This window comes from Anabrus simplex, chromosome 8 (genome assembly GCF_040414725.1).
Source record: "Anabrus simplex isolate iqAnaSimp1 chromosome 8, ASM4041472v1, whole genome shotgun sequence".
Taxonomy (NCBI): Eukaryota; Metazoa; Arthropoda; class Insecta; order Orthoptera; family Tettigoniidae; genus Anabrus; species Anabrus simplex.
In genome coordinates, this window is record NC_090272.1 from 123,248,392 (window position 1) to 123,272,104 (window position 23,713).

Sequence of the window (23,713 nt, forward strand, 5' to 3'; positions counted from 1 at the left end):
ACAGCTGTGAGTTTGCATTCAGGAGGTAGTGGGTTCGAACCCCATTGTCGACAGCCCTGAAGATGGTTTTACGTGGTCTCCTATTTTCGCACCAGGCAAATGCTGGGGATGTACTGAAATTAAGACCAGGACAGCTTCCTTCTCAGTCCTAGCCCTTTTCTATCTAATTGTTGCCATAAAACCTATCTATGTCAGTGCGATGTAAAGCAAATTCAAAACAAAAAATATTCGGTATACAGCAGTAATCCCATCTGTCGGAGATGAGTGGCAACAGAGACACAAAGCACATCACAACAAACAATGGTCAGTGTCAAGGTAACTAGAATAAAAGGTAGGCTACTCCGGCGGTTGAAGCTTCCATTGGCTGGAGCGTTATGACATCACGCGATATGAAGGATAGCGAGTAAGGTACACAGTCGCACTACATCAAGCCTGTGAGTTCTTGTGCCTGTGAAACATCTTCTCAATCTTTCATCAAATAGTAGTCTAGTTTAGTCCGATTCGATAAGTAACAGCACTTTCACTAGATTTAAAAACGTGAAAATGCATTAAATTTCGTCACATGCTGAGCAGGTAGAACATCAACTATCAAATACATGTGACATATAATACGATAAGAAATAAAATATTGCCATGCAACTCAAAATAATTAATTTCCTGATGAAGTAAATATTTATATCAAATGGCATAGGAAAATATACATCATATCGACATCTTTATGGAATTATATTAAATTATTAAAATGCACATGTCAGGAGACTTAATTACTTGATGAACCAGCCCAAACTTAGTCTTCTTATTGGCATATTTTCTCAGTGCTAGCTCCTTAGAATATTGTAAAAACGCTTAACTCTTTGCATTAAAATGCCATATCCTAATAAATGTCCTGGTTCTTACGTAGAGACAAATTATTTTGTCATGGAATACTGGAAATTTTGACTTAATAATAGAAATAAGAGTTTTCATTACGTTTTTGCATCTGGATACAGTCTTACCATGAAACACGCCAAATGAAATTTCGAACTGGGCTATGTTTTTTAACCACTCATGACTGGGATGTGTGAGGCCCCCTTTCGAAATAACCGAGATCCAGTAATAGGTCTCTTCTCGCACAACATTTTTGTCTCTTTCTTCATATTTACTGTATATCGGATCATGGATACTGTATTATTTCACGAGCTTCGAAATATATTCAGAAATATAAGTTATTAGCACATAATAATGTTAATGTTATTGGATTTTACGTCCCACTAACTATGTATTTGAGCACCTTCACCACCGGACTGAGACAGGATCGAACCTGCCAAGTTGGGCTAAGAAGACCAGCGCTCTACCATTTGAGTTGCTACTGAGCCCGGCTATTAGCACATAACATATTATAGAAAATATTATTTTCATTCAGTCATTTACAGTAGAACCTCGATTATACGTTGCCGGAAACTACGTTTTCCCGTATTATCCGTTCAAATTACGTGATCCCGCGAGCATCCTAATTAAATCACGTAAAAATCCCTCATTATCCGTTCCTCGAAGAAACGATTTCCCGTATCAACCGTTCCGAAATTTCAGTCCCATCAACTCTAAATCCTCAATCACGCGTTTTTCAAGAAACTGTATCTCACGAAAGGACTGCTACGGCATACTTGCGTATCTTGGTATTAACGTCCAGTCATTGCGGTAATTTGAGGAAGCGGAAAAGCGATCGGCGGTGAACTTGCATAAGGGACCATCTTAGCATCGCATTCGCGTGGTATTGTTTAGAGAATTGAAATCATAAAGCAGATAGTGTCCACAACAACTGGAAGGAGACAGAGCGCATTTCGACAGCTCTACTTGAAGACGGAACGAGTTTCATCAAATGTTCGTACTTGCAAAGCGTCTACATCATGTCCAGGGTTAGACGTTTACCTTTTTTTTTTCCCGAGTGTATCGCCGAACAGGTTTTCGGCACTTTCCTCAGGGCACTGTACAGTCACTTAGTTTTCAGACAGGAATCTAAACTGCTCCTCTTTAAGTACCACAAATTTAGTATTTTAATATTATTGTATACGATTACGTTATCGAGACCAGAGCAGATGTTGCACCTTACATATATAAAGCCATGGGAGGTTTTGGGATTACCTATTACTGTTTTGGTTCTAATGTAAGACTAGGAATTTCACGTTATTGTGTTAAAATGTTAAAACCGCAGTGGTTTTGTTTGCGCATGTTATATGTAAAAACCTTTGCATCATTTCACACTCGTACCGACTTGGACAGCGGAGCGCATTTTCCAGCTGAGCTCAAGGTCGCGAAGAACCATAAATTTGGACGTTTTGATGATACCTTTTCTCTTTCCAATTTAATCGTGATTAGTGACAGACATAATTGAATATAATGCATTCGAAACCTTGAGAATCGATACGTACACTCAAAACAATATTCTCGCGTTTAACATAACCTTTAAAAGTCAATGTAGGCCGTAGGTGTAATTTGCGCGGTACAAGATTTCCACAAACTGGCTACGAACAGCATACCTGTGATCAAATTACAATGGAAGATTTAAAGAAAAAGGGATTTTGCCATCATGTTGGGCACTTTTGTATCCAATGTGGTTTATTTTATTAGATTAGAGAATTAAAAAATACTTGTGGTAGATTGTTTGGCTTGATGTTATTAGGTTTTTTGAACAGTTTGACCGATCAAAGTTTCTGAACTGAAAGAAGTTTGCAGAGGAAACTGACGAAGTTTCCCCGATAAAACTGAATGTAAAGTTGCGAGACTTTTAAGTCGCGTACCGGTAATTGTTTGAAGCCGGCCCCGCGGTCCAACTTGCCTGCCTCTTACACGGAGGACCCAGGTTCGATTCCCGGCCAGGTCAGGCATTTTTACCTGGATATGAGGGCTGGTTTCAGGTTCACTCATTCTACGATTACCTTTACTTGAGGCGCTATTTAATGGCGAGATGGCGACCCTGGTCTAGAGAGCCAGGAATAACGGCCGAGAGGATTCGTCTCACTGACCACGCGTCACCTCTTAATCTGCAGGCGTTCAGACTGAGCAGCGGTCGCTTGGTAGGCGGAAGGCCCATTGGGGGTGTAGTTTGGTTTGGTTTAGGGGTGTTTGTAAGTATACATATATCCTTCTTTGTGATGTTTAGCCAAATTGTTCATGGTTCATTCATTCCCGGATTTTCCATTTTCCCGTGTTGTACTTTTTTTTACGGTGGTCCCTCCAAAAACGGAGAATCAACGTTCCACTGTATATCCGACACCTTTTTACCGTATGAGCTGTAATAATGGAGATATTCAAGAGTTTATTACAAAGTGTTTCAACAACCAAGCATTGCTGACGAAGTATTGTTATGCCATCACAGTAGCAAACTGGCTATGATGGTTGTTGTCGTTATTGTCTTTATAATATTCAAAATAATAATGTTATTTGTGTTACGTCTCAATAACAACATTTACGGTTTTCTGAGAGTCGAGGTGCCGTAATTTTGTCCCAGGGGAGTTCTTTTACATGCCGACAATTCATAGCGCCACACACGTTTCCATAATATGTTGACTGCATTTTAATCAGTACAGTGGTTCTACTTCAGATACTGACAACACGAACACTGTTCACGTAGTGAACCACTATAAAATTATTATCTGTGATCCGATATAAAGAATAAATACGTAGAAAGAGACAAAAATGTCGGTCGGTCACTTGCTTTCTTGGCTTACGCTGCATGAACCAGCAACGATAGACCCCAGGTGTAAGCATACAAATTGTAGAACATAGAAACCATTACCAAAAAGTCCGCGATGGCACATACCTATTTCTAACCGGCTGCCCTCTAGAAGCGATTTTATGCTATAGTCTGCGGTAAAAAATATAACTCCTTAAAATTAAATAAATATTTTGATATTATCCTCGAGTTCCTCATCAAAATAAATTGTTTGACCTCCGCCAGTATTTTATAACGATTACAATAACCTTATTAATGGTTATGAATTTCATGTTTTTGGTCCGTATTGAACTGAGAATAATACATAAGTAATAATAATAACAATGTAAACGTTTCCACCTTTTCAATACTAAAATATATTCACAAAATTATAAATTACACGGTACTAGTTTCGACCCATCTAGGGGTCATCATCAGCCGTATTGGAGCAAAGATCACTTTTGGCGAAATCCTAAGAAAATGTTATTTTAAAGAATAACAAGTGAAATGAGATGTTATTATGGTAATAGTTAATAATACAAGGAATATACATAATAAGAGGTTTTTAACAAAGAATAAAGTATAAATGGGGTGTTGTAAAAATTATAATCATGGAAATCAGTAAGTTCTTGTATTGAAATGACATATATAAAATTATATATGGCTTAGGAAGAGGGCTTAAGGTGGGGCTGAAGGGTACGGGAGAAAGTGTAATTGTCTTGGAAAAGTACCTTTGATTAAATTTAGGATTGAGTTTAGGTTGGCTGCATTATTGTTTCTGAGGAAAGTGATAAATAGATCGAAGAGTATGTTGGGTTTCTCTGAGATTTCATTGAGATTGTGACTGGCATTAAAGTATTGGTCTAGGTGTATGTAGTAATTTTCATTATGTTGAGTAAAGGGCCCTTGTTTGCTAATACGAGGATGTCCATGTCTTGTTCAATATTGGTAAAATTATGGTTATAATCTTGCATGTGTTGGCCGATGGCTGAAAACCTGTTGTATTTTATTGCGTTAGTGTGCTCGTGGTATCTGATAATGAAGTTTCTCCCGGTTTGCCCGATGTAGGTTTTTTTACAGGTGGTACATTTGATCCTATAAACTCCTGATTTTAAAAAACTGCTGGTCTTGTTGATGTGTGAAGTATTGTATAAAACGTTCATGTTCTTATTGTTGGTTTTGAAGGCTATTTTAACGCCTTGTTTCTTAAAGATGTTGGTTAACTTGTAGATATCATTGTTGAACGTGAAGGTGGAAAATGTTAGAGGTTTGGTTATTTCTTTTTTGAGGGTAGTTTTTGGGCGATGTTTGTGTTTATTGATTATCCTTTCTATAAAATGATTGCTGAAGCCGTTGAATTTTGCGATTCCGTGGAATGTGTTGAGTTTGTTTTTTAGATCTTTATTGGACATAGGTATGCTGAAGGCTCGGTGAACTAGGCTGTTGTATGTGGCTCGTTTGTGGGACTGGGGGTGCACTGAATCTTGGCGAATGGTGGAGGCTGTTTGAGTGGGTTTTCTGAAAATTTTATAACTGAAAGAAATCTGAGTTTCTAGTGATGGTTAAATCTAGAAAGTTGATTTTTTGATTTGATTCGGATTCTAGTGTGAATTTGATATGAGGATCATGTTGAGTCTTAAGAGGGTGGTGGGTGCGTTAATTGATTTCTCATTCATGATTACAAAGACATCTGTTAATAAACTTAACCATGATAGGTTAATATTGTGTTTGGTCCGTATTGACTGGTCTGAATGTATAATATAACTATTTATAATAGTTTATTTAAATCCGCCTTGATCAATACACTCATTTAATATATTTCTGCTAAGATACCTGAGGCCAGTGACCCCATTGCCAAACCTGGACTTAGTCGAATACACCAAAATTGACAACGAATTCAAAAACATTCTCTTTTGGGCCAGATATGTCGACGATGTCTTTGTAATCATGAATGAGAAATCAATTAACGCACCCACCACCCTCTTAAGACTCAACAATATTGATCCTCATATCAAATTCACACTAGAATCCGAATCAAATCAAAAAATCAACTTTCTAGATTTAACCATCACTAGAAACTCAGATTCTTTCAGTTATAAAATTTTCAGAAAACCCACTCAAACAGCCTCCACCATTCGCCAAGATTCAGTGCACCCCCAGTCCCACAAACGAGCCACATACAACAGCCTAGTTCACCGAGCCTTCAGCATACCCATGTCCAATAAAGATCTAAAAAACAAACTCAACACATTCCGCGGAATCGCAAAATTCAACGGCTTCAGCAATCATTTTATAGAAAGGATAATCAAGTAAACACAAACATCGCCCAAAAACTACCCTCAAAAAAGAAATAACCAAACCTCTAACATTTTCCACCTTCACGTTCAACAATGATATCTACAAGTTAACCAACATCTTTAAGAAACAAGGCGTTAAAATAGCCTTCAAAACCAACAATAAGAACATGAACGTTTTATACAATACTTCACACATCAACAAGACCAGCAGTTTTTTAAAATCAGGAGTTTATAGGATCAAATGTACCACCTGTAAAAAAACCTACATCGGGCAAACCGGGAGAAACTTCATTATCAGATACCACGAGCACACTAACGCAATAAAATACAACAGGTTTTCAGCCATCGGCCAACACATGCAAGATTATAACCATAATTTTACCAATATTGAACAAGACATGGACATCCTCGTATTAGCAAACAAGGGCCCTTTACTCAACATAATGAAAATTACTACATACACCTAGACCAATACTTTAATGCCAGTCACAATCTCAATGAAATCTCAGAGAAACCCAACATACTCTTCGATCTATTTATCACTTTCCTCAGAAACAATAATGCAGCCAACCTAAACTCAATCCTAAATTTAATCAAAGGTACTTTTCCAAGATAATTACACTTTCTCCCGCACCCTTCAGCCCCACCTTAAGCCCTCTTCCTAAGCCATATATAATTTTATATATGTCATTTCAATACAAGAACTTACTGATTTCCACGATTATAATTTTTACAACACCCCATTTATACTTTATTCTTTGTTAAAAACCTCTTAGTATGTATATTCCTTGTATTATTAACTATTACCATAATAACATCCCATTTCACTTGTTATTCTTTAAAATAACATTTTCTTAGGATTTCGCCAAAAGTGATCTTTGCTCAAAGACGGCTGATGATGACCCCTAGATGGGTCGAAACTAGTACCGTGTAATTTATAATTTTGTGAATATATTTTAGTATTGAAAAGGTGGAAACGTTTACGTTGTTATTATTATTACTTATATATTACAATAACCTTGTCAGGACATAATTTGCATGAATGGTTCAGAAGTTATGACCATTTCGGACTGTAGTGGTAATACATGTCAGCAGGATGGGCGAGCGCTGTGTCATATCACATGTCGTCATGCAGAAGGTGACCAGGGAGAGAAACAAGTGAGCGCGATGCGGGAAGAGACCCCCCCCCCCGGGTCAATGTAATGTTATTGTTGATCAATGTTATGAGCTTTCACATTTAATTTTCTTTCCACTTTCTGATATTAGGGCGTCTTACAAAATTATTTATAGCGTAGTCTGTAGTTCCTTATTCCCTGACTTTACATATCGATTTTCATTAAATTCTGTTTACCTATTTTCTCGAACTCGGCGCTGATATGAACTTAGCAAAAAAATCCAAATTCATGAATGTCTCTGTTATCATAGCTGGTATGGTAAAAATGTATAAGACTTGAATGATTGGCAAAATATATATATATATATAAATAATTTAATACTGTATAGCTTTAGTTATGTAGTATTTGTTGATAGGACCTCTAATAACACAAATATTTGAGATTAAAATTTTAGGCCTTCTCCTAAACTACCATTTCACTCAGCGTAAATAAAATTACTTATGGCTTAGATTGTAGCGTCTTATTCCCCGATTTTCATTAAGATAGGGTCACTAATAACATAAATATTTGAGAATTCAGTTTTAGGCCTTCCCCTAAACTACCATTTCTCTGAGCATGAATAAGATTATTTACAGCCTAGATTGTAGAAAATTATTCCCCGACTTTGCATAGCAGTTTCCATTAAGATAGGACCACTAATAACATAAATATTTGAGAATTAAATGTTAGGCCTTGCCCTAAACTACCATTTCTCTCAGCGTAAATAAGATTATTTTTGGCCTAGATTGTAGTGGCTTATTCCTGGACTTTACATGCCGATTTTCAATAAATTCTCTTCAGCCGTTTTCTCATGATGCGTGTACATACAGACAGAAATTACGGAAAATTAAAAAGTGCATTTCGTAGTTACTATAGACACGACCGATACAGAAATACCATCCTTTCTAAATTCTGAGCAATGTACAGACAAAACTCTTACTTTTTATGTATAGATTACCCCACTTTTTTTAAGGGACCCAAGGTAAACTAATGTAAACAAGGGAGTGTAAATCATGGGAAACAATTTATTTATGCAAATATGCTCTAGAAAAGGAGGTAAATGATACAAAAATATGTATCATTAATTTATAGAGTATTTCAGTCTTAATCCAATTACTTACCTCAAATAAAGGTCCAGTTTAAATTAACTGTTGGTACTACACTTCCTTTGTAATTCTGTTCATATGCTGACCAGGAGAAGGGTACTGGTATGTAGTTACAATATTGTGTAATATATTCTTTTAATATAGATATCTTTCTTAGAATGGCTAACATCAACATACATTTATTCCAGATACAGTACCCCTTTTTTACACTTTTCAAGGGACCCAGGAATATTGGTATAAAAGGTGGGAAAGTGTAAATCGTGGGAAATAACTTGTACAGGTATATATAAATGCTCTGGAAAAGGAGGTAAATGTTACTCAAATGCATATTATTAATTTATAGAGTATTTCAATCTCAATTGATTTACTGTACTTACCTCAAATAAAGGTCCATGTAAGTTAATTACTGTACTGTATTAACTTTTGACTACACTGCCTTTGTAATTCTGATCATCCTTTGCCCAGGAGAAGGTTACCGGTAGGTGGTTAAAAATTTGTGTAATATATTCTTTTAATATTACAGTGCTTACTTTCTTAGAATGGCTATAGAATTATCTAAGATGCAATATTTTCTCTGAATGAAACATTTTAATTGCTAGTATTGTACCTGTATTTACAGCATTAACACAAATTTATTCCAGATGGAAAAACTACACAATCGCTGCTTCCTACCAAAATAGTCCAGAATCAATCTCTGTTTACACTTCTTATTTCTTATTACCTCCGTTTGTTTTTCAAGCTCATAAAGGTTATGAAAATTATTTTCACCCCCCGCTACAGATGACAGATACCTGTGTAAAACATCCACTGCTGCACTTTCATCAGAACTAGTGGGCATCACTTGACTGTCTTGCTCTGCTTCGTCACTGTGACTGGTGGGAGACTCGGCTACTGTTTGCTCAGCAACCAACTCCTCACACTTCTTTCCTCTGCAGTGATCACAGAATCATCTACCCAAAGAAAATCTTGAGTAGTGCAGTCTGACTGCAACATTCTCCATACATCATATAGCAGGTTGTCGTCTTCTTTTTTTGGCAGCTGAGATTCGGCATGATTCTTGAAAAATCCTGCTTTCAAGAAACAATTTGAGATGGTAGTCTGCTTCACGGCTTTCCAAGACTTTGCAATGAAGTGAAGTGCATCCAGGATTGAAACTTTAAATGATGATGGATCCTTTCCAGCTAGATTTCTGGATGGCAAATGAGGAACACTTCCATTTCCTTGCCATATAGCAAGAAATTTAGGCGCCATAGCCATGATTAAGAGAAGACATCAGCGTTATATTAACAAATAAATGTAGGTACTTAATTTATTACAAACTAATAATGCGTTGGTTTATACATTAAAATGAACATTTCACAAGTACTTGTCATTTGAAGAAGCAATTTGTAACAGTTTCTTATTCAACAAAACTTTCTTGAGAAATTCCTTACAATTCTCATCATAGTGGAAGTACACAAGAAGTTCATTTTTTATTAAATCTACTGAGCATATTTTTCTGTCATCTCTCCATTTTATTGCCATTACTGAAAATATTCTTTCAGTATATGCATTTGATGGAAATATACTTAAGACAAACTTAAGTACCATCAAAATGTTCTTCGGTTTTCCTAGGCCAATTAAACCAGTGATATATACCCACCTATCTGGTATTGTTTTACTTAGGAGAGTTAGTTTTAGCTTTTCACCAGCACCACTCTCACCAGAAAACAAATTGACTATTTCTACAACTTCTGAACACGTCATCAATATTCAGCTTTTCCTGTAAACCTAGTGTCTCCACTAACTTTAAAATCTTGCTGAACTGAGGTGAGTTTTCTACAGTTCTACAATTCATTAGTGAAAAAACATTAGAATCATCACTAAAATCAAACCATTTACATAGATAATTAACACAAACCTCATAGACATGTATACAATTATTTTCACAGACCTTAACTTCCCCTGTAAACAAATCATTCAATTGATTTAATGTGCAAGTCACTTTGTAACCAAAAAGTGATTCCCCTATTCGCTGTTCCCGGTGCATTTTCAAACTTTTTATAACAGTATATACCTCACAGACTGTCAGATCACTATTTTCAAGACTAAGAAGTGCCTTGTGGAAAACATATGCTAAATAAAACAAAAATGTAGATACAGTTCTACTAGAAGTGTTTGCTTACCAGTATCTGATATTGAGGAACCTAACAAATATTTTTTACTCAATACTGTTGGCACATGTCTAAACAAATTAGTGTATTCAATATCAAGAAACTGAAAGAATCCTTTTAAGTGTGAAACTCTTTTTGCTGAATTTGAAAAGTAATTGAATACTTTAATTATCAACATTTCAATATCATTTGACGTAGAATTCATCCCAGCTTTACATGAATTGTGAACAACATGTGCACAACAATTAGACTTAACCAAGGTTGGATTTTCTGCCTTTAGGTGTACATATACAAAAAAATTTCCCCCAAAATTAGAATTTGTGTTGTTAGCAGTAAAGCTTGAAATCGGGGACAACATTAAACCATGTTCTGAAATTCTGTTACATATTTGTTGAGAAATTTTTAAAGCACTTTTGTCCGCATCTTCATAGATGTCTATAATTCTGTTACAAATACCTAGTTTTTCGTAGAAATACCTCACAGCTATTGGGAAACATTTTTGGTTTCATTTATTTGAAGCATCAAAACCCACACCAAAAAATACATGTTCTCTTAATTCTTTTGTTATACATTCCACCGTATATGGACCTAACACAGCTTTCACTAGAGCCTCACACTTTGTCTTCCCACATGATATTTTATTTGCTAGGCAAGAATCCGGAAACAATTCTGACAGAAGTTTGTCATTGCAATCTGTGCTGAGGTAATTTAGGTGGTGTTTTACAGCATGGTATACAAGCGTAAGTTCCGATTCACTTTTCTGGAGAAAAAAAAAAGGCCTTCATTAGGGCTACTCGTTTAAAAAAGTGTACGCTAGCCCATCTCTTACAATGAAAATGTTGACTTACATTTTCTGACTCGAAAGAATTTTTCTGAAAGTAGCTTTTCAATACAGTTGCATGCCGTGCTGAATTCTGCCTCTCTTTATGCAAAGCACTGGCGAAATGTTGCCGTAGATCCATTATTCCGCCATGACTAATAGAAAAGTCTTCTCGACCAATTCCAGTACACGCTCTGCATCTCGCTTTGTACTTATTACCCACGACATGCTGTAATTTTGGGATATATTTTTCCCTGATGGAACAATACTGCTGCAACCTCCTTTTCTTCTTTGTGTCTTTCTCTTCGACTTCATCGATCTCTTCCTGTTCACGTTTATTTATAAACTAGCAAGATACCCGTGCTTCGCTACGGTATTATACTGAATTATGTAATTGAATGCTTAACGTTTTATATATAATCCTCCGAAATTCGCGATCTGACTCGTTTTCTGAAAGAATGCACCAAAATTCGCGATCTGACTCGTTTTCTGAGAGATTACGGCAAAATTCCTCAAATTTTTCAATCTTTCTTTCCAGCAATCGATTTCGTACTTCCCGGGCTATGTCCAGGTATTCCACGCGGTCAGTTGGGTCCCTAAATCTTTGCCATCCTTTCCTGTAAGCATTTTTAGTGTGGATCAAATCCTGAAGGAGATACGGCGTGGTGTCGTCTTGGGTGCCTTGGCGGTACTGAACCCGCGGCCGGACTGTATTCATAATCATTACCAGGCCAGGACCGGTTTCCAGCGCGGTCCGCACAATTTGTCGACGGTCCAGAACATTATTATTATTATTATTATTATTATTATTATTATTATTATTATTATTATTATTATTATTATTATTATTATTATTATTAGATGTTCTGGACCCCACAGCAAGATGCAAGAATGACATACTTCCGTGCATTATTGACCTTATTATAGAGGTGAACAATTTGACGGTCAATCTCATTCCTATCGTTTATTTCAAATGTGTTTAAATTTTTATTTATATGCCAGGAGAGTCTACTGTAATCTAAGAACGTTCTCCGAAGGAAAAATGGCTGTTGAAATCGAACCCAGGAAAGATTAAAAATGATCGGTATATGAGCAGAATAAGTACATCGAAAATCTACAGCCTGTTTCCAGTCATTCGATAGGGTCAGGGATGGAATGAATAAAGCCCCATCCACCGACGACAATAGGAATTGTGCCGGCTGCAGAAGCACTCCTCTGGGGGCAATGATTGATGAATGACAAATGAAATGAAATATTGGACAGTATTGCTGGAATGGATGATGACAGGGGAAACGGAGTATCCGGAGAGAAACCTGTCCTGCCTCCGTTTTGTCCAGCACGAATGTCACATGGAGTGAAAGGGATTTGAACCACGGAACCCAGCTGTGAGAGGCCGGCGCCCTGCCGCCTGAGCAACGGAGGCTCCTGATAAGTACATTATGAACAGTAAAATCAATTGGTCTCACCTCCTTTTACACCCCACCGCCGTTAAGTTTATTTATCCCCCCCCCCCCCAAAAAAAAAAATTAAAAGAAGGCGTGTTTCTTTATGTTTAAAGGAGATCAAACTCCAATGTTCACATCTATTACCTTCAGTTTTGAGAGAGAAGAATCCCCATAAAAATAATTCACTTTTTTCACTTCCTTTTATACTCCCCCCCCCACCCTAAGTGAATTATCCGGCAAAAAATACTTGTTTATTTAATACTAAAGTATCTTCTAAATACCAATTATCATGACTCTAACTTCTTCAGTTTTTAATTTATGTGTCCTCGTGAAAGGAATTCAACTCCTTTTCACTCCCACCTCGCAAGATGGATTCCCCCCCCCCCCCAACAGACGCGTTTTTCTTTGTTTTTAAAGGAAATCCAAATACCAATTTTCACGTCTGTAACAACTTTATTTTTATTAGATGTATGTATTCTTATACGATTAAGTCAATTAATTTATCAATTCTTTCAGCCCCCCCCCCCCACCCCTTTCATTGGATTTTCCGAAAGTACGTGTTTCCTTACTTTTAAAGCAGATTCCAAATATCAAATTTCACATCTGTAACATCTTCATTTTTGAGATATCAGTAGCCTAATTAAAAGAAATCAACACCATTTTCAGTCACTTTTACCCCCCCCCCTCCACCCAAGTATTATTTCCGAAAACTAAAAATACACGTTGCTTTATTTTTAATAGAGATAAAAAATACCATTCTTCACTTCTGTAACATGTTAAGTTTTTGATATATACTGTAGAAATTCTCATTTTAAAATTTCACCCCTTTTTATTTCCCCTTAAGGGGAGTTTCCAAAAACAAATCACCTATGTTTCTTTACATTTAGAGGAAATTCCAAATACCCATTTTTTACGTCTGTAACATTTTACGTTTCTCACATATTCTGTAGATAAAATCTTTCGAAAAATTCACCCCAGTATGTCACTCCTGTTTAACCGGCATTAATTGGATTTTCCAAAAACAAAAAATAAGTGTTTATTTTTAAAGGAGATCCCATATACAAATTTTCAGTTCTGTAATATCTTCACTTTCTGAGATATGTGTATCCTCATTAAAGGCATTCAACCCTTTTACACCCCTCCCATTGGGATTTACAGAAAACAAAAAAAATACGTGTTCCTTAATTTCTAAGGGAGATTCTAAATAACAATTTTTACATCTGTAAACTTTTAAAGTTTTAAGATGTAGACACACTCATTTTAAAAATTCACCTCCCCCCCACCCTTTTTACCCCCCCCCCATTATTTGGATTTTCCAAAAACAAACAAATACCTGCTTCTTTATCTTTAAAATAGATCCCAAATACCAATTTCAGGTCTGTAATATCTTCAGGTTCAGAAATATAAGTAGCCTCATTAAAGGCATTCAACCCCTTTTTCACCCTTTTCCGACCTTCCCATAGGGATTTTCCGAAAACAAAAAAATACGTGTTCCTTTATTTTAAAAGGAGATTCTAAATACCAATTTTTACATCTGTAAACTTTTAAAGTTTCGAGATATAGATGTACTCATTTTAAAAATTCACCCCCCCCCCTTTTTCACCCTCCCTTAATTGGATTTTCCAAAAACAAAAAAATACGTGTTTCTTTATTTTTAATAGAGATCAAATGTACCAATTTTCAGGTCTGTAATAACTTCAGTTTCTGAGATATAAGTACCGGTATTCTGATTAAAGGCATTCAACCCCTTTTTCACCGTTTTTCAACCCTACTATTGGGATTTTCTGAAAACAAAAAAATACGTGCTGCTTTATTTTTAAAGAAGATTCTAAATACCAATTTTTACATCTGTAAACTTTTAAAGATTTGAGATATACACACATTTTAAAATTTCAACCCCCCTTTTCACCCCCTTAGCGAAGGAATATCCAAAAATCCTCTCTTAGCGAGCACCTACATCTTAATATGAATCTATACCCAAAATTTCATTTCTTTATGTCCAGTAGTTTTGGCTCGGCGATGATGAATCAGTCAGTCAGTCAGGACAAGTTATTTTATATATATAGATTTATTCATTACAGTTATCACTCAAAATATTCCATGTGGTTAATGTAGCTGTCGTTTACATAACACACTATGCAAAAGTAATTTCTTGTTTACAGCACACGTCCTGCGCTCGCTCACAATGCAACGCACAAATAAAATGGAGGAAACTCGTGCTCTACAAACATGCCCGCTAGTAGGTAACGCTAGCTCACTGCCAGAGGCGCTGTTCTCAAGTGTGATGGCTGATCATTGTTCAGAAATCAGAGTACAGAATATTTTGTTCATAACCGCGCACTTTTTCGATACTATACTATTGTCGAAACCGTGATATTAAAAAAAAAACGGAACATTGGGCATACAGTTTAAAGAGTGCACCGTACGTGGAACAAAATGAGAAAAAAAAGTATTGTTCCGGGCAAAACCGTACATCTGGCAACCCTATTTCCAGCATCCATAAGAAATAAAATTTGCTGCACCAGGTTCTTCCTATAAAGTACTTAAAGGAGTGAATAACCCCTAAATCCATAGGTTGTAGCTTGCTTGTGCAGTTAACAGGCAGAAATTCAAACTGCACATTCCTCAAATTAACATCCACGGGATGTGCAGGACAACGGTCGATGAAAAGAAGGATCTTCCTATTTTGTGCACCCATTTTTGAATCCAGAGCAATTAACTGCTATCGGAAAAGATCTGAGGTCGTCCAAGCTTTATGGTTGGCATCGTAGGCAGTAGGTAATGATCGCACATTCTTTAAGCAACAAAGCTTTTTAGATTTCCCTATCACATAGAGGTGGAGCTTCTCAGAGCCATCAGCATTGGCTCCCAATATCACTGTGAGCCTCATCTTGCTGTGTTTTCCACCATGGCATTTATCTCCTTTGAATGCCAAAATCTTGCTGGGCAACACACTGAAAAACAGTCCAGTTTCATCTAGGTTAAAAATGTTCCTGGGTTCGTAATCCTTGGTCAGTTCCTCCAATCTTCTATCGATCCATTCTTCCACAGTTTCATCACTAACTGCATTAGATTCCCCTCAAACAGTTTTATAGATTTATGCCAAGAATGTTTGCCACTTTAAGCGCTTTTTCCCTTAAGAGTACACTATCAATTGTAATGCCTGCCGCTCTTTAAGTTTCAAACCAACTTTTTACAACTTTTTCCATTTTGTCGTATTTGCAGTATGACGCTTACTTCCTTTTCTTGGAGTTTGGTCCGCATTCTGAAGCACTTGATGTAATGCTTCCTCTGCTTTTCACAATTGTATTCAGTATGGATACAGGAAGCTGCAATTCGCGTGCCAATGAAACACGTGTTCCGCGGTACGAATCAACCTTTTCTAATATTCGAACTTTCACATCCATAGTGAAAGTTTTTCTTTCCTTCTTTTTTTTCTTTCCATTATTAGCAGGAAAACGAAAAACAAAGATGAATTAACAAATACACACAACGGGAAAGGCAATTCACTCTGACTGCTCGACTCGCATAACAAGAACAAAAAATGTAACAAAAAACAAAAATACAGTGAATGTGATGAATCAGTGACAATAACATTAACAACTCCAACAACAAATGCAAATGTAAAACAATAACTGTGAAACGACGAACTCGGGCAAGACAAACACTGAATTACTTGATAACGTCTCCTCCTTGTGGCTTATGCTGTACCTAGCAATAGAGCAAACAGCTGATATCTTCTTCTTCTCCTTTGCAGTTTTGTTAATTCAACTCGTCGGATTTCTTCTTCTTCTTGAAAGATTAATGAGCAGTTAATCGTTGTCGGATTTGAAAATAAGGTTTAGGACGTTGCGAAAACATCTGATATCAAAGAATGTGCTGCGTTGGTTACGCGGAAGTTCAATACTGAGAGTTCTAAGAGTTATTATAGACCATGGTTGTTTGATTTGGTCGTCATGCCATGATTACTCAAAGCGTTTTAGGTTAGTTGTGACACCATTTTACCTCGATTTTTTCCCCTCTCGAATGGCCTGTTACAAACATAAATTTGAGGATTTTACTACATAGTGAGCATAGGAAATCTCAGGGGACCAACAAAAAATGTTGAAGATGGAAAAATGTAAAAGCCGGGAACGTAAATGCGGGGTAATACTGTAGAAAACTACACAATCACTACTTCCTACCAAAATAGTCCAGAGCCAGTCTCTATTTACACTTCTTATTTCTAATTATTATATCATTATTAATTTCCTCTGTTTGCTTTTCAAGTTCATAAGAGTTGTGAAAATTATTTTCTACCCTCCTTTACAGGTGACAGATATCTATGTAAAATGTCCACTACTGCACTTGCTTGAGCACTGTTATGCATCACTTCACTATGTTCTGCTTCTTCTTTTTCTTCTTAGTCACTGGTGGGGACTTGGCTGCTGTTTGTCCTGCAACCAACTCCTCACACTTCTTTCCTCCCCAGTTATCACAGTATCATTCACCCAAAGAAAGTCTTCAGTAGCGCAGTTTGACTGCAATGTTCTCCATACATCAGAGGTAGGCCGCTGCCTCCTGCTCCAGTTTTGTCTAGATTAAAATTGTTCTAAGTTTTAATGTGTTTTAAATGATGGGAAAGCAGAGTAATACTATTTATTTGTGTGCATATTAAACAGTATGTATGTATGTATGTATGTATGTATGTATGTATGTATGTATGTATGGTATCAGTCTCTAAGGTTGTGCTCAGTAAAATTCATTACAAAAATCACATTGAGGGCAATATTTTTGCCAAATATAAGAAGTTGAATGAGAAATGTATTTTCTTTTGTACAGGTTTATGTACGTCACCCTGAGCTTGCAGCGGCAAAGGCCAACCGAGACTATGTATTCAAGCAAGTATGTGAAGCTGTGAACACAATCTCGGATGTAGCACAGGGCAAAGGGCCGTCCATACCTCAGCATCCATATGATGGGCCTGGAGAGTTGGCGGCTGCTTTGGATGACTTTGACGTATGCATTATTCATAGCTTGATTGAAAATTTTAAATAATTGACAATCTTGATCATTTTGTAATATTATGGAGAGGTCTCTATATTTAATTTTCATTTTCATAGAAAATGAACATCTAATTTACCATTTCTTTCTCAATAGGAACATGTAGTAATAGATCCATTGACATACAATGAAGTGCGTACGCGACCTTCACTAGAAGAACGTTTAGAGAGCATCATCAGTGGAGCAGCTCTTATGGCGGACTCATCTTGCACGCGGGATGAACGTCGTGAACGTATTGTGGCAGAGTGCAATGCAGTGCGTCAGGCTCTGCAGGACTTGCTCTCTGAGTACATGTCTAATGTGAGTTATGTAATACTTAAATGTATAATATCTGTTAGGTATATTTAGTTTTCAGTAGATAGTGTTTAGGTTTTTACTAGCAAAGAGAACAATACATGTTATATGAAATTAAAATTAAAATCTTCCTTCTTCGATATAATTTATTATGTATTCTTGGCCTTAGTTTGTGAATATTTTAAAATTATACCTCAGCTATATCTCATGGGCCATGTTTAACACTAGTTGTTCTGCAGTTGTTTAGCATATAGTTGGTCAGGTGCTCGCCCCTTAACAGTCAAGATTGTGGGATCAGATTCTGATATATTGTGCTTGCATTTAACACATTGGAGACGGCCATATTTGAATGTGCTATCCTCCAGAAATCGCGGGATTTTTAATGGTTTGTGAAAATTTTTCAATGCTAGGATAAGCCATGATTGTAACAACTTTTGGAATGCATAGAAAGATCACACTTTCTTCTACACAAAAATGAGTTTTAATTATCATAATAGTGCAGCAATTTTAAAATATAAATTTATGAAAATAACACGTTTTACAAACGAAAAAAATCTGACGCAGCTATGGATGCCAGTTCGGTTAATATTTCAAAATTTGACTTTGTGGGCACATCTACTGAAACACACTAATGCAGATTCTAACCTAATTAGTCAATTGACACCGGTATTCTGGTTTACAATAAGGAGTTTGCATTCCCATTGTTCTTTGTTTGACGACGGTGTTGCATCGAGTTGCTGCAGGTACACGGGAAACACCTACATTTTCAGGAAGCGGTATAAAATAGTATTACAGAACCCACTTCAAGGAAGCGATGTGAAACTACGTTACACTTCACACCAATTTTAAATGAGCTCATTTTCTACATTTACTAACCTGAAGCGCCAGAATCATCATGTTTACTTAGTGTGTAATTATTATCCTCATCTTCATTTTCAGAAATCGTGTCTTCCATAAGAACATCCATTATGGATTCGTTGTCGAAATTTTGTACACTTGAATTGGACATGCTAAATATTCACAAGAATTACGCAAACAAGCCTGTCTCTCGAACACACACTCTTTCTGACCACATGTCCCATACGTACTTTCCCGCCCATTTCACAGCTGAGAGTCAACGATGATGCAGCCTTAGGTTATGTAGGAACGTGGCTGTGTTATCAATGACTTGAAAGAAGAGCTCTCGACTTATGCTCATAACTAGTATATTTTATGCTTATAGAAGCATTCAGCAGTATCTTATTGAAGTCGCAGCTCGCTGAAACAGCAAATACAATTTTTTAGCTACAGTGAAATCATGCCCGTCGATTCTCCGAGCTCTGTCAGCAGCAATGAATTAGCGCGCCCGTAGTTTCTACGAGTGGCGTCTCCAATGTGTTAACCCAATGGACTCTCATTTAAAAATCCCTGTGTATCACAATGACGCAGATTTAAATCCCAGCGGAGAGCTGTTTGTGCAACACAAGGGAAAATAGATTACAAAAAGAGAACTATACAAGATATTAACCTGAAATTTTGTCAGTAGGTGAAAGAATACATGTACTCGCCTAAAATGATGTTTTTTTGTGATGTATTTCAAAGCAATCAGGGAGACGTAATTGAATTTCGCACTTTTTGCATTGCCATGTTGACTCGCTTCTTTTCTTCTGTTTTGAGCACACAAAACATCGCTTAGAGGGATTTTTTTTTTTCAGTACTAGGGATGTATATGGGAAAATGAGCCTAGTTTCTAGCTTGTAGCCTAAGAGGAGTTGCACTAGGTGAAGGTCATCCCCCTGACCTTGTAATCATGCAGCTGCACGGTCGCAAGTAACTGTCGCTGCGGCCACACAGAAGCCTGTGCAGTAGGGTTTCCTGCACTTCGACTGTGGGAATGTGCAGTACACTACAAAAAAATTGAAAAGACAAATGTCTAGAAGATAGAAACACATTTTTCTCTACTCACTGACTGTTCGCCTCATGATGGGTAAAAAAGGCAGTGGCCTGGTCTTGTAAATCTGCTCCCTAGCAACTACCGCGGTATATTGGCTAATATATACTTAGACTATTTGGAACACACGAAAATTATTAATCAAATAGAGGGTTCAGATTTTTGGACACGATATGTGGACGATGTTTACGCTATAATAGATAACAGACTTACCGATAGCAATAAAGTTTTAAATATATTGAACAATTTGGATTCCAATATCAAATTCACTTTAGAAGAAGAAGTAGAGAGATCACTGAATTTTCTGGACATAGTCACAACGAGAGAAGAAAAAGGAGTTTCTTTCAAAATACACAGAAAATCTACTTTCACACTGACCACTATCAAGAACAACTCGTTACACCCTGAGGCACAGAAAAGATCAGCATATTATAGTTACGTTAACAGAGCGTTTAGTATTCCTTTATCCAAATCTGAAAGGAATAAAGAACTGTTGTTTATCCGACAACAAGCCCTCTTGAATGGTTTCAACAATAACATGATTGATAAAATAATTAATAAATTTTCGGAGAAGCAGCATTCCACATTAGCAATCGAACCTAGTGAAACTGAAAAATACATCAAGTTCACATATAATAATCCAAACATACACGTAATAACAAATTTATTTAAGAGAAAAAAGTTCAAAATTGCATTTTCCACCAGTAACAACATGAAACATAGTATTTTCAACCATGATACAATAAATCTCTCGGAAAAAGATAAATTTTTTGATTCGGGAATATATAAACTCACATGCTTCGAATGCAAGAATACATACATAGGACAATCTGGCCGCAATTTTAAAGTTAGATATTTGGAACATGTGAATGCTGAAAAACATAGAAGATTCTCAGCTACGGGATCACACATGACTGCCACAGGTCATAAATTTACGAACATAGAACAAGACCTGACCATCATAAAGAAATTAAAGAAGGGCAGCTTAATGAACACATATGAAGATCTATACATTCATCTAGACCAACTTATAAAGAAAAATTATAACCGTAATGAGGCTGTAGAATATAAGAATCCTTTATATTATCAAATTCTAGTATATTTGAAAATGCTTGAGAAAGATCACGAAAAAAGAATAGGAATTTCTCCATCTACAGATAGCCCTACAACTTATTCCTTCTCAGTTGAAGCTATAGGTGGCAGCAAGGAGGTTCTTGACACACCTATATTCCCCTCTCCTCCACCTCCTCAGGTGCAAGAGCAAGGAAGAACGCATCATCAATATTACACCAGACACAAGACTGTGAAAGAATGACAGGAGTTACTGTTCCAAAGGAAAGCAGGCTTAATAAGAATTGACAACTAGGAATTAGTTATATTTTCATCTGCATTAATAATAAGAACCACATTGTGATATCTGGTTTTCTTCATTTCGACAATTACCTATAAACTGTATAATTTATAATTTATAATTTGACCTTTTTTCATGAATTATTAAGAAAAGAATATTCATTTAGGACATATTCTCTATGGAATATTGTACAAGTGTTTCCTTGATAACTGCTTTCAATTGTAATAATTTATATATTTTCTCCCGAGTTTTTGTTTGTTTTAATGTTGTCAATCTTATGTTAATTTTAAGGACACTTCCTCTTAAGCATTACTTTGTCAATTTTATATATTTTTCATCTAAACAGTGTTATGTGGCTGAAGATGTTGATAAAATACGAAACATGTACCACTTTTAACCATTTAATTGCCTTAAGCAATCATTGTATCGACTAGGTGGAAAATAATAAATACTTAATTGTGAATCTATTGAAGTGCGATACGGACCATGAAACTGATTTTATGTAATTGCCTTTGAATGTCGATGAGAGAAATCGCTGGTGCACATAGCAAGGAAACGATGCTGAAGGTAATCGATCGCATGCAATATCATTGCTGGAGTGCATAAATATCGGTAACGGAAAAATAATCGCCCGCGCTTAATCGCTCATAATAACGGATGGGCCAGTGATAGGGTTCTCGCTGTAACCGAAGGACGATACACAGTTTAATATAGGAATTTTGAAGGGACTGAAAAAAGTCGTCGCTATAACGGTGTTCTCGTTATATGCCGTACTCGCTATAGCAGACTTCTACTGTATTTCAAACATGGATTTGTGAAATATGCAGAAGACACTTGGGGTAGAATAATTGGTGAAAAGAAGGAAAAGGAGATGCCCTGGTGGAATGACAGATTAAGGGAAGCAGTAAAAATGAAGTAAATGGCTTGGAGGAAGTAGATAGGAAAACAAATATAGAAAATAGGCACGGATACTAAGAATCAAGAAGATGTAAATAAAGGCTGTACAGGAAGAGAAAAGGAATTGTTGGGAAGGTTTCACAGACACTTTGCTGGAGGACATTAAAAGTAGTAAAACAGTGTTGTTTAGATTGGTTAAAAACAGAGCAAAAATAAGAGAGGATTCAAAGTTGGTAAAGACTGAAGCAAGACACATTTTGAGACAAAAAGAAGATATACCGTCTAATCTCAAATACCACCCATACTGGTTTTTAAAACATATAACTTCCAGAATTGGGTGCGGGTCTTATTTAAAATTTTGAGAAATTCAGCTTTCCAAATGCGCATAAATCGGGCATCACCGCTGGTGCGGCTTGGCAACAATGCTCTCTCCGCTCTCAGTATACACTACTTTCGCGCTTGGCGTCGGTCTCATGCACGTTCTTGGATTATCAACATGAGTTCCACAAAGCGTTTGCTATCTTTTACTGTGAGTGAGAAACTGAAAGTAGTTCGGGAAGCCGAAATTATTGGAAATCGTGCCGCTGGTAGGAAATACGATATTGACGAGTCGTTTATTCGTGATTGGAGAAAGAAAAAAATGTGCTATTAACATGTAGTAGTGATTGTGGAACTTTTCGTGGATTGAGTGTACAGTTTTTAGAAATTGAAAAAAAAACTTTATAAATATGTGACAGAAAGGCAGGAATTGGGGTATGGTGTGTCAGCCGAAACGTGTCAGCTAAAGGCATTAGAGTTCACAAAGGAACTTTCATCGGAAGGGTTTAAGGCAAGCCGAGGATTGGTTTGTAATTTTTATAAAATAAATGGGTTGAGCGTACGAAGGCGTACCTCAATTTCACAGCGTCTTCCTGGTGCCTACGATGAGAAGTTATTGTCGTTTCAGCGTCACATAATTCAGTTGCGGAAGGAAAAATCCATATTTTCTTTCCCAAATTGGCAATGCAGATCAGACGCCAGTCTACTTTGAAATGCCAGTGGACAGGACTGTGAATGTTAAGATTGCGAAAAGTGTTACCATTAGAACAGGTGGCAATGAAAAACAATGTTGTACGGTAATGTTGTGTATTCTTGCCGACGGAAGAAAATTGCCGCCATACATTGTTCTCAAGCGAAAGACGCTTCCTAAAAATCTACCCGCTGGTGTTATCGTCAGATCTCAGAACTCCGGCTAGATAGACAGTTCACTTGAGGAAGACTGGGTAAAGTGTGTCTGGCAACGTCGCCATGGTGCATTATTGGGACAAAAGAGCTTGCTTGTTCTCGACAGTTACCGCGGCCACACAACAGATGCTGTGAAGAAACATATCAAGGATGGGGAAACCGACCTAGCCGTCATTCCGGGCGGGATAACGTATATGCTACAGCCGCGGTATGTCTGCATGAACCGTCCATTTAAAGCAGCCTTGAAACAGCTCTATAACAGAATGGATGACGGCTGATAATCACACACTGACGCCAACTGGTCACAT

The 23,713-nt window shown here is 36.8% G+C and overlaps 1 protein-coding gene across 3 annotated transcripts in view; it reads left to right on the forward strand.

The window, feature by feature from the left end:
- alpha-Cat (catenin alpha) overlaps window positions 1-23,713 on the forward strand; it is a 204,695-nt gene that overhangs the window by 43,667 nt on the left and 137,315 nt on the right. For all 3 annotated transcript variants that reach the window (XM_068228829.1, XM_067152964.2, XM_068228830.1), the window contains exons 5-6: window positions 17,488-17,664; window positions 17,806-18,009. In XM_068228829.1, coding sequence (XP_068084930.1) covers window positions 17,488-17,664; window positions 17,806-18,009 — 381 coding nt within the window. The remainder of the gene's footprint in view (window positions 1-17,487; window positions 17,665-17,805; window positions 18,010-23,713) is intronic.